Source organism: Musca domestica, unplaced genomic scaffold, assembly GCF_030504385.1.
Source record: "Musca domestica strain aabys unplaced genomic scaffold, Musca_domestica.polishedcontigs.V.1.1 1, whole genome shotgun sequence".
NCBI lineage: Eukaryota > Metazoa > Arthropoda > Insecta > Diptera > Muscidae > Musca > Musca domestica.
Genome location: NW_026712114.1, coordinates 48,319,189 through 48,331,428, shown reverse-complemented (window position 1 = coordinate 48,331,428; position 12,240 = coordinate 48,319,189). Strand labels below are relative to the sequence as shown.

Here is a 12,240-nt window from a genome sequence, read left to right as displayed (position 1 = left end):
TTTCCTATCTTTGAACGCGACTTTAATTTGATTAAAAAATATATATTACGATGCACAAAGCTTGTATCAATTAAGTACGGATATGTATGTGCATATACGGTCGTCTTTGAATATTTCCAGAGACAAAGTCAGATCCCCAAAAGAGCATACCAAACAATAAATCTTTGTTTAAACAAATCAAATGACTACACTAATAAATGTCCTTTAGTCCGTTGTTACCTTCACACTGTTCTTAATGCTAGTGATTGCCCCTAATATCGTTTGTTTTGTTATTATACTCTCAGGGTATAAATCGTTTGTTACGATAAAAATTCGTTTCAAGACATGTATGCTCTATCTAGCGATGTATATCGATCTTTCAGTCTGTGCGCACGATAACTTTTAAAGGCAGTACCCGATTTGGTCCTAAGCTAGTACAACTTACCAAATTCAGATCAAGATCGTTGATTGGGCAAAATCGGTCCACTCCTTCAGGTTCCTACCCATCAATAAGTCAAAATTGTAAAAAAAAATAATTACCATAATGAGTAATAAACGGGTATTCCATTTCGTTTAATCGTAATCGTAATTTTTGAATTAGCCTTGGATTAGATGAAATATTCTGTATATCTCCCGACACCGTATTTTATTAGGGTTTCTCAAAATTTCACCATATTTTCAAAATGTTAATACTCTATAGCATCGTTATTTCTTTGAGACACTGTGCCATTTGTTTACATTTAGTATTTGAGATTAGTAAATCATTTGTTGTGCCATATGAATTTATGTTGACATTTGAGCGTTAACTAATTAAAGACAATTAAACATCTTCTGGCACTTTCCACCTCCTCGGTAAGTCGGTGATATTTAATGGCAATGCTGTACGGTGGCACCTTGACTAGGTAACAAGACATACGTCAAATACCAAACTTCTTGCCCCACCGCATAAACTGTCATTCATGTTTGCTTTGTGTTCCATATTATGCAAGTTTATAACCAGTCTTGGAGTCGACCGGACCATTTGCATGGAGACATAAAAGACACAAGAAACCGGTATTAATATCAATTTCTGGAAAAAAGAGACAATAGTTTTATATCGAAAAAATTCAACAGCCCAACAGTTCAGTTTATCTCAAGACGTGGAGAAATAAACATCCATTCTCGCAAAAATGAAATTTCAATTGGTGTGTCTTTTGGTTTGTGGCTTGGCTTTGGTAAGTTTTGCGATTGCATAATAAATCTTTGGGATACCTTTTTTAATACGATGAAACGTTTTTATTATTCAAAGCAGGCCTTTGCTGCTGCAAAATTCGAGCCTCGCACTCCCGAGGACGCCTTGAAGGCCCATGAAGAGTGTCGTGAAGAATACAATGTTCCCGATGAGATCTATGAACAATATTTGCAGTACAACTTCCCCGACCACAAACGCACCAAATGCTACATCAAATGTTGGGTGGAGAAAATGGGTATTTTCACCGAAAAGAAAGGATTCGATGAGAAGGCCATCTACAAGCAGTACACCCGCAACAATACCCAATATTTGAGTTCCGTTCAACATGGCTTGGAGAAATGTATCGATCACAATGAATGGGAATCGGATGTTTGCACTTTTGCCCATCGTGTCTTCTCCTGCTGGTTGCCAATCAATCGTCATGTTGTCCGTGCTGTTCTTGGAACACAAAAAGATAACTAAGCCAATTCCCAACGGGCTGTGAATTATATTAAATTGAGAATATAGGTAATTATATAAAAAAATTGGAATTGATATGAATATTGTGATAATTTTGTTTTAAAAATTTTTTACAAGAGAAATAAAAATTTAACAAAATTAATAGAACTTAAAATTATTTACTGGTATTTAATTCGATAATATTGCATTCCTCGTGATTGGATTAGTAAAATTAACATTTTTATAGACGGAGTTGAATTTCAAACTGCATTGGTCTATATACAAGATATTTTAGAAGAAATATATTTCAATCCTGTTCCTGTTAAAGAGGCTAATACTTTTTATTTTTCTTTTGTGTCCTAGTTGAGGAATCGACTTCTATACGGGGTCAAAGGATATTTAAAGAGTTTTGGTTAATTCTCGAAGGTTGTAGTTTTAATCAAAACATTCCCAAGCAAAGGAAATAATCAGACTTCCTACAAAAATGTTCATCTTTTTTTTACCAAAGATTGAGAATTCACGGTAGGAGCTACATTATTGTTGTTATACACTTATATCACTGTGACACCAAATCGAGTTAACAGTCTGGGGGACATTTTCTTTTGGGGTAAAGGCCTAAGTTAGTATATCAAGGACAGATCGCCGTGAGTCAATCTTTCAAGTCATCATGAAAATTATTGTGGTACTCCATTTTAAAGACGACATAACTTCAGTCAACTCCAATTTGGTTCCATTATTTCGTTTCGTCCTACACTTCTATATCGTTCACCTTTTTACTTTATCCGCTGCTGGTGTTGAACTCGGAATATTTTGATTTGAAATTAAATACACACTGCATGGTGAAGAACGTTATGTAATCCTGCGGTAAGCAACAGTAAAAAACACATATAAGACAGGTGGTCATATGTTAGTAGAGGTATTAAGAACTCTTCGGTAACTCCAGTTTGTAGATTTAACACCATGAGGTGTCAAACCCCTTGCGAGGAGCCCAGCTAGTTGGAAGTAATAGCTGATGAACACCAGTTTCCGACCATTTTGTCTAGTTATCAATAATTATTTCGTTAATAATTGTTTAACAATAAGCTTATATCCATTGTTGGATTCTATACCCTACAACACTATATCTTCAATAAGTTTGATATGTAACACCTCGAAATATTGGTCCTGGACCAACGATGTTATGTATGGATCTTCCTATCTCGTTCAGCTGAGTCGATTTAGCTTTAGGTCAGAGCAGAAGCCTACTGTTTTTGGAGACACGATCCCAAAATATTTAGGGTTGGAATAAAGCAAAAATCTAAAAATTTACTGATTTTGCAGCTGCTCTACAGGCCACAATTATTGAGCAATCACAAAAATGGCATGTGGAACGGATTTATGGCAAGACAGAAGTCTACCAACTTGAGTATAATGTTACGAGCGTAAAATAGACCTAACTTTTATGTTTTTGTTATCCGCGAATATTTTTAGCCCCGGCGAAATCACAGATACATGAAAAGGTCACTTTTGACCGTTACTTTGATGCTGATAGCCAAGATATCGGATATATAGCAAAATAGTAACAATCTATAAGTAAAAACAAGTAAGCAAAGGCTACAGTCGAGCGGGGTCGACCGTTGAATACCCTACAACACGATAATAAACGATACAGTTTATATAGGCGAGATACTGGAAAGAATTCCACAAGATATATTGATAAATAATAAAAGAAAACTATCAGGTTTCGTTCTCTAATTTTCGAATAATAGCAACTTTAACTAATTTGCTCATTTCCAATTTATTGGAAGATGTTGCACGTAAATGGTCTTCCTAGATCTGGAACCAATATTTCCCAAAGACCTATATTCTCTCAGAAGTGGCAAAAGATTAACATTTATTATTGGTTTTTGACTGAAACGCATCTATATGAGATACAGACATTTGACTATATTTTTCAACGAAATCAGCGTTAACGAAATAGTCAGAAGTGCGTCTTTCCTGTATTTGTGAATTCTCCAAAAAGTCACTGGAATGGACATTTTCGTATTTTGTCTACAAAAGTTGGCAAACTCCTTCACACATTGAATATTTTTGGATGGCCATCCAAAACTGCTTGGCTTTTGCAATGTCCGGTAACCCCCATTCAAATGTGCGTGAGGATCGGGCGATAATTACGACCTGCTGACAATTTTGCAGTTTTTTTGGTCCATTTCAACCCCTAAATATATGGCGATCATCTCCAAAAAGAGCCTTATCTTATCCCCCTATTCTGACCCTTATCTTATCCCCATGCAAAATTTCGTAAGGATCGGGCCATAAATGCGATCTGTATATGATATCCTGATATCCTAACTACTTAGTTTTGTTAGCTGTAGAAATATTACCAAATGTTTAATTCAAAATGAAAATATGCCAAAAATATGTCAAAATTGAAAAAATATGAGAAAATATTACAAAATCAATATTTTCATCTTTAGAGAGATATTTTTATGCGATTTTTTAGACGTTTTTTCTTTCCTGTCAAGGGGCCATTCTGAATTAATGAGAACTGTCGAAATCAGTTCAGCCGTTCAGATCTTTCAAGCATATCTTCTTTGATAGACATATATATCGCACATATTTTGCTACATATCCGATTTGTTGGATGTTAACATCAATGTAAAGGTCAGAACCATGACAAGGTTCATGGCTTCTTGATTTCGCCGGGATTTAAAATATTCGCGGTTTAATGAAAAATGTTGAATTTTTTCAACACAAAAGATATGGTCTATTTTACCCGCTAAATATTATCCGATGACCACCCTAATTGGGAGGCTTCTTCCCCGCCCTAAACTCTAGCTACATACGAAATTCCGCGTCGATTGGTCTATAATTGCGACCTGTATAGCTACTGCAAAATCCGATATTTCTTCAATATTTGGTCCATTTCAACCCCTAAACATTTGGCGATCATCTTCAAAAGAAATAGGCTTCTATTCTGACCCTAACCCCACCTCCATTTTAAATTTCGTGAAGATCAGACCATAATTGCGACCTATAGAGTGATTACAAATTAACATGGACAGACGGACGGACGGCTAGATCGACTCAGCTCGGCGAGCTAGGAAGATCTATACATACTTTCCTATAAGGGAATCCAATATTTCGAGGTGTTACATAAATTCTGGCCCAATCAAACTTAAAATACCCCCAACACATAGTGTTGTAGGGTATAAAAATAATGTTAGTTACTGGTCTTATCATATCTAGTCATGAATTGCTGGACTGATTTTTGCCATACTCATCAATTCGCAATGGCTTCCTTACAGAAAAGGATAAATCCTTAGAAATGCTCAAAAATAGGCTGAAAAAGTGAATATTCTTTCTTTGGACATTTTAAATATCTATTTATTTATTTATTTCTATTTTTGTCATATTTTGAACTAAGTTTAGATAAATCGGACACTTCCTTTGCGATTTATCGTGTTTATTGACAGACTGAGGGGCATGGCCGGATCATCCCTTAATTCCTTAAAATGGATTTCGTTGAAAGAGATCTGGTCTAAAACTGTTAATTCCAAGAGACAATTTGGACTATGTGATATATTTACTCTGTAGCCATGTAGCGGTAGTTATAAAATTCTTGGTAAAGTTTAGATCCCCAAATACCGATCAGGTGCAAGAATATACTATATTGTCACATGCCATCTGGTTTATCTCCTAAGAAGTACAGGGTTGCCCATATTCGACGGACCCATCTGGCAACGCCATAACTTTTGACAGAGATGTCACATCGCTTAATGACATACCGCGTTTGAAGCGTCAGTCCAAGCAGATTTTTACCATGAACCAATACACGCCACGCGAGCGCTCTGAAATAATTGAAATTTACATTCAACAGAAAAAGTCAATTGTGAAAACTCAACGTGCTTTTAAAACATTAAAAAATGTGAGAAGTGCGCCTTCTAAGAACACCATTAAGCGTTTATACGAAAAATTTTCGACTGGTAAGGCTCCTTCTAATCCGAAGAGGCCATATAAAAGTCGACCAAGGACATCGGCCGAGAATATCGCTGCCGTACGAGCCAGTGTTGAGAGGTCCCCAAGAACATCCCAAAAACGCCGTTCTCAGCAGTTGGGCATGGCTCGGTCCACTTTACAACGGATTATTCGCATTGATTTGCATTTGTTCCCATACAAAACTAAATCGACGCAAAGAATGTTGCCTGCGGACAAGCCTCGTCGATTGGAATGGGCCCAAAGGTCCGTGGAATATGGCAACCCTGTATTAAAATGTTGAATATGCAAATATGTGAAATTATTCTCTGTTCATCATAATAGGTTAAAATTTGAAACTTTGGAAGGCTCCTGGGACAAAATCTTTTCAGGACAGTAGTTATAGCCATGTGAGTGTGTTTCGATGTAAGTATTCGATTTGTGAATACTAGTAACACATAGCTTGTTCCTGATTTGAAAGATACATTTAATAAATAAATTCTGTATACGCTAAACTGTGCTGGAAAAAATTTGCGACATATTGTTGCATTTGGGACACAGAAATCCCTCCCTAATCTCGATTTTGGTTAATAAATGTAATGTGTTATATAAGGTATTATTTTTCTCTTTGTAACATGCAAAAGGAAACGAAATGTAAATATAGTTCCTTATGATAATCTTCATAGAATGACATTCTGAGTCGATTTATGCCTGTCCGTCCGTCTCTTCATGTATTTTTGTAAACAAAGTACAGTTCCCATTTATTGTCTGATTGCGATGCAAATTTCAACAAATCATTTATTTGGCCCAAGGACGAACCCCATTGATATTGTTGATAATCGGATCAGATTTGGATATAGCTGCCATATATAGTGCCGAATCAAATGAATGTTAGCACACACTGCCAAGTTCAGTCTTGAAGTATATCTAGCAATTTGGCATGCTCCCGTGTAGGGTTTTGTCCGATTTCAAATCCCTCTAATTTCAAATTACAACTGCTTTGAAGTTATAATACGCATTCAAAAAAGGTTCATAAATGGTAGGGTTTACTTCACATCAATAACCAGTTTATTTGTAACGGATAGCTTTGCTAAATATGCATAGTGGTGTAGGGTATCACTTTACTGTTCGATATTGATATAGGAATACAAATATAACTACTACCGAGAATTTGGCTGATAATTTATCGAATCTGGGAATATTACTATCTTCTAATTTTATTTTGGGCTTTGAGTTTCCTACCTTTACTTATTACTACATTTAACTCTAGTTAAATTCATATTAAACTACATCGCCCTGATATAGTTTATTTTTATTTGTTGAATCGAGACAAACTACTTTTTGTCCTCAAATGGCAACATATTAATGCAAGAAACGATGTAGGAGAATCATTGGACCTATATTTGAGCCATGAATTTCCTCTCCTATTTATTTGCTAAAATTGCAGACAGATGTCATATAAAATTATTTATTTCATTTATAGCATGCGTCAAGTGCCATTTTGAAGATTAAAGAATCTATTTAAAAATGTACGGATATTCTCTCACTGATTAAGAAGAAAAATATTTACAAGTGTCTTACAAAAAATAATAATAATAATAATAATAATAATAATAATAATAATAATAATAATAATATTAAAAAACCTTGTCATTATCTTCGAAAACAAAGCTGAGTACATCTTCGCATGTAAATGAACTTGACAATAGTTAATGATGTTTGTTTATTCCACAAATGGCAGATTCCGTCGAGAGACGAAAGCATTGAAATCTGTAGAATACTAAACATAGATTTCTTATCAGCCTAACTGAAAAAAAAAAAATAAAAAATTCAAAATAATATTATTTTTATGTACCTAAAAAAGGGTACTCAATTTGCTCACGGTATACATATGTACGAGTATGTAGTATATGGGCTAAACAGATTAAAACAGATTTGTCAATATTAAGGTCTGAAATCAAATTACCGAAAAAACGGTACTCAAACTAAAAGTTTTTCGTCAGTTTTAGGTAGAATTCCTAATAGGCAGCAAGCATTGACGGCGGGAAAAACGGCAAAATGAAATCGTGTCAATCAGTACTCAGCATCGTGCTCTTTATATTATTATGCCAGGTTCATATCCAACAAAGATTAAATCTGTCTGCGTTTTTTAATATTTGCGTAAAATATCTAACTTACAGCATTTGGTGGCGGCTGACATAAATAAACACGAGGGTTATGTTTTGGGCAAATGTTTGGAACGTTATGGAGGCCCCTCCTATGAAAATGCCGAACGTTTGAAACGTTTCAAAGACTGGTCCATCGACTATGAGGAATTGCCCTGCTTCACGAACTGTTATCTCGCCGACATGTTTGACTTCTACAATGAAACTGACGGCTTCAGCGAGCAAAAAGTTATCGACAAATTTGGCGCTTCCGTCTATGAAGTGTGCAAACCCAAATTTTCCGAGGGCAAGGATAAGTGTGAAACTGCCTACAAAGGTTTCCATTGCCTGGTCAATGTAAGTATTCGAACAAGTTGTGCGGTTTTCACTCGAACTGGCGATTGAACAGGCAATTGAGTTATTTAAATTAAAATTCCTTTGAATTAGCTTGAAAATGATCCGTTCGTTGTAATTGATGGCATGGACAACATTGATATGGATGCCAAGCTGGCCATGAAGGATTGCTTGCATCGATTTGATCGTTCGGAATGGCAACTTTTCGGTGAGTACAGCCGCTTCCCCGTTAAAGAGCCCATCCCCTGTTATTCGCGTTGTTTTTTGGATAAATTGCAATTATTTAATCATCGCTTGCACAAGTGGGATATTCGAGGTTTGAATACAAAATTAAATATATCTGTGGAGAATGCCAATACCAGTGCCTGTGAAGCTATGGCTGTGAAACGTAATCGCAATATTTGTGCATGGATGTATAGAGAATTTACATGTTATGCCATGGCTAGTATTGCCAAGGAGGAATTAAAAAAATGAGAAATGATGACAATGTGTTAAAAATAGAGAAATTGATATTCTTAATAAATATAAAATAAAAAGTTGAAATAATTAAAATAGTATTTCAAACGTATTTAAAACCATAGTCGAAAAACAGAAAAACAGGAGATACATTTAAAACAAATTTTTCAAATGCAATTCGTAATATTTCAATTGAAATTCAGGAGCTGCCTTTGTAATTCCTTTCATTCCATCTTATATTCAAATTAATTAATTTGAAATTCAAATGTACTCAATTTTTAATTATTTTTTTTTCATTGAAGTTCGAATTCCTCTATTTGTTTAATTAACTCTTTGCACAATTGGAATAATTCGAATTTCAGATAAAAAAAATTCGATTTAAATATGAAAGAATTCTGATTTCAAATCAAATAATTCGAATTCAACGAAAATTTCATTTTCAAACTACAATTGTTTGGGTTTAAGAATTGGAGCAAATGAAAAGTTACAAACTACAGCGGAAATATTCGGATTAAATCTGAAAAAATTATTTTTTTAGGTTTTTGTACTTTCCCCTTTCTAAAAGTTTTTCCCATGCAAAGTGTACATTTCGACGAACGTAGTAAAAATTAATTAACCAAGCCGTTTCATAAAAGATACCAGAAGGAGTGTAACAAGGTATCACATATTCTTGTACCAGCGAATGTTGTCAATATTTGTCAATTGGAATATGCGAAGTTTTAAAAAATCGAACACTTATTTCACATTTTATGAGAGTGCTTGAAAAGATGCACAGTTCTTTTGTAAAAGCTAATACATTCAGAGACCTGCTAGTCCATTGTGTTCATTCTAAATTTAAGAAAAAAAAAAGAGAAAGAGGGAAACAATGGAGAGAAAAAGGATGAAGTCTTGAACTTTTTGTCACAGTGTTCTGTGAAAATTTAGGTCTGATTTAGCTATCGAGATCAGCGATCTCGATCTCTTCCCAGATATAACACTCTTTTCATTTATTTTTGGTTGCAATCTTACGGAGTAATATTTACAGGGTGAGATGAAAAAATTGCAACCAACTCCCGACTGCTGTCATTTCTAAGCCACTTGTCCGACAGTTAAAATTATTCCAGTGACAGCTCATAATATTGTTTACAAGTGTACAAAATCATTTTGGTGAGAATTTTCCAGAAAAAAAGTTATTCGTGATGGAATTCAAGGGTCATAGTGTGATTACTTTATATTTGGCTGGAAAACCACAAGTGGCTATCATTAGAGCATTCCAGGATTTAAATGTGAATACATCTTTTGTGTCTCGTACCATCGCTCGTTTCCGTGATACTGGTAGCGTAACCGGCGACGACGAAAGAAACGGACGGAAAAAACAGCAACATCAGCAGACATGGTTCGAAAAGTAAAAAGCGACTTAATCGAAACCCGCGTCGCAGTGACCGAAAAATGGCTCATGAGCTGGACATATTTCGCAATATTTCATTCGACAAATATTAAAAATTGAGATCGGGGTAAAGCCATTGATATTCCAAAGGGTACAAGAACTTACACCACAACAGAAAGAAAATAGACTCAAAAGAGCTAAAGAGTTGCTTCGCTTGGTCGAAAGTGGTGAACTGTCAAATTCGGTTTTCTCCGATGAGAAAACATTCGTTGTCCAGTAGTTTGTAAATGTAATGTAATGATCGTCGTTGTAATGATCGTCTTTACTTGTCAAAGAGATAAGCTGAAAATGTGCACCTTCAGTTGGCCACCAGAACTCAAACGTCGGCCATGGTGATGGTGTGGGTCGCCATAACAGCCGATGGTCGCTTTCCGCTAGTATTAATCGACCGTGGCATCAGAAACAATGGCGAATATTATCGCGGAAATATTCTGGATGGTGTATTAAAGCCTTGGGCACGCAACAATTTTGGCCGCAAACCTTGGACATTCCAACAGGACTCAGCACCATCGCAATCAGCACGCGCCACCTAAGAATGGTTACAAAATGAGGTTCCTCGCCCCATTTCCAGCGCACAATGGCCACCAGAATCTCCGGATACCAATCCGTTGGACTATTGTGTGTGGAGTATTTTGGAAAGCAAGGTTGGCACTAAAAAAATACCGCGGGGAACTGGCTAAAATACGGCAGAGCAACATACGGGCAGCGTGTGACGGTTTCATTGGCCGTTTGAAGGTCATAATTTGCAAAGTGACCAATTCGAACAAATCTAAACTTATTCTAAAATTTGATGCTAAATCAGACATTTTTTGCTTTCACACAATAAAATGTAAAAATTATGGCATTTAACTTTGTTGCAGTCTTTTTATATCCTCCACCATAGTATGTAGGGTATATTAAGTTTGTCATTCATTTTTTGGCGACATTATTCACCGGAATTGTTTCAAATTTGGTATTTAAAGTTCGTAATGGTGTAGTATCCAGAAATAAGACAGAAAATTGTCTGTGCAGGTCCACGTCTTCATATAGCCCCCATATAACGATCCCTCCCGATATTCGGTACTTTGTTGATTTTAGCGACATTATTCAACATAATTCGTAATAGAATATGCACGTCCACGTCTTTGTATAGCCCCCATATAACGGTACCTCCCGATATTCGGTATTTTGATGATTTTATCTACATTATTACAGATTTTTTTTTAAGTTTCGCATTGGAATATTGTAATGGCTTATGACAAATGTTACCTTTGCAGGTCCATGTCGTCGTATAGAGCCTAATATAACAGCTACATTCGGTATTTTTAAGATTTTAACAGAATTTTTGAAGGGTTTTATTGTTTTTGAGAATTGCCAAATTTGTTCCAAATGGTGGAGGGTATTCAAAGTTCGGCCGGGCCGAACTTACAGCTCTTTTACTTGTTTATCTCACCCTGTATATATCACTCGAAAGGTGTTGTCGGTCTCCAAATCGATTGACTAGATGTTAATGGAAGTGGTTCTATGTGCTGCGATGATTTAACTGTTTCCTTTGCTTGAGTTCTAGTAAAGACGTGAGCAGTTCATTCAAAACATTTTTAACAATTCCCTTCTTTGCCAAGACAGAGACAACTGACGTTTTAAAGGACAATATTTGCGAAACCATTGATTAAATACAGCTGCACATAATCGATAATGTGTTTAAAAATTGGACCGATATTGTAAGCTACTGCAGAGTCATTATGATAATAGAGTCAATTCCCGTCTACCCGTCTGTCTATCTGTCTGCCTTGCTGGCTGGTCTGCACGATAACTCTCTAAGGAAGTATCCGATTTGGTCCAAGTTTGGAACATCGTAAGATATTATCAAATTTATATCGAGTTCGCAAATGGGCAATATCGGTCCCCTCCTTCTGGTACCTCCACCACAAAAGGTCGAAATTTTCAAAATAATATTTTACTGCACAGACAGAGAAGGATAATCCTATTTTGCTCCAAATTTGCAAATCCCAATATTTACATTAGTGACAGATCAGGTGCGAAAATTGACAATATCGGTTGACTCCACAAAGTACCTCTACCACAAAGGGTTAAAATTTTGAATAATTATAACTCATGTAAAATGAGATATAAGAGTCCGATTGTCTTCAAATTACAAACATAAAAATACGTTTATTAACTCAAGGACTGGTGTGAATACCAAAGACTGGTGTGGTAGAGATGTGACCATTCCTTCTGGTACCTCCCCCAAAAAGGGGTCAAGTTTTCAAAAAAAAAAA

General features: G+C 35.7%; 2 protein-coding genes across 3 annotated transcripts; both read left to right on the top strand.

Annotated features, from left to right (window-relative positions):
* Positions 1 to 1,035: 1,035 nt before the first annotated feature.
* On the top strand, positions 1,036 to 1,816 carry LOC101901561 (uncharacterized). Of its 2 annotated transcripts, none has more exons than XM_005176907.4 (2): positions 1,036 to 1,193; positions 1,268 to 1,816. In XM_005176907.4, the coding sequence occupies exons 1-2, from the start codon at positions 1,149 to 1,151 to the stop codon at positions 1,670 to 1,672; spliced, it is 450 nt and encodes a 149-aa protein (XP_005176964.1). In that variant the 5' UTR covers positions 1,036 to 1,148; the 3' UTR covers positions 1,673 to 1,816. The 2 variants fall into 2 exon arrangements, with proteins under 2 accessions (XP_005176964.1, XP_005176965.1); XM_005176908.4 differs by having other exon boundaries at positions 1,058 to 1,193; positions 1,271 to 1,816.
* A 5,538-nt stretch (positions 1,817 to 7,354) lies between these two features.
* On the top strand, positions 7,355 to 8,635 carry LOC101888690 (uncharacterized). Its single transcript, XM_011298023.3, has 4 exons — positions 7,355 to 7,551; positions 7,606 to 7,714; positions 7,783 to 8,103; positions 8,194 to 8,635. The coding sequence occupies exons 2-4, from the start codon at positions 7,661 to 7,663 to the stop codon at positions 8,572 to 8,574; spliced, it is 756 nt and encodes a 251-aa protein (XP_011296325.2). The 5' UTR covers positions 7,355 to 7,551; positions 7,606 to 7,660; the 3' UTR covers positions 8,575 to 8,635.
* Positions 8,636 to 12,240: the final 3,605 nt, after the last annotated feature.

Bases quoted from the DNA above. Each gene is read 5' to 3' on its own strand.
- LOC101901561 (XM_005176907.4), top strand. From the start codon at position 1,149: ATGAAATTTCAATTGGTGTGTCTTTTGGTTTGTGGCTTGGCTTTG. The intron at 1,194-1,267 runs GTAAGTTTTGCG...TATTATTCAAAG, and splicing joins TGGTTTGTGGCTTGGCTTTG to CAGGCCTTTGCTGCTGCAAA.
- LOC101888690 (XM_011298023.3), top strand. From the start codon at position 7,661: ATGAAATCGTGTCAATCAGTACTCAGCATCGTGCTCTTTATATTATTA. The intron at 7,715-7,782 runs GTTCATATCCAA...TCTAACTTACAG, and splicing joins TCTTTATATTATTATGCCAG to CATTTGGTGGCGGCTGACAT. The intron at 8,104-8,193 runs GTAAGTATTCGA...CCTTTGAATTAG, and splicing joins GTTTCCATTGCCTGGTCAAT to CTTGAAAATGATCCGTTCGT.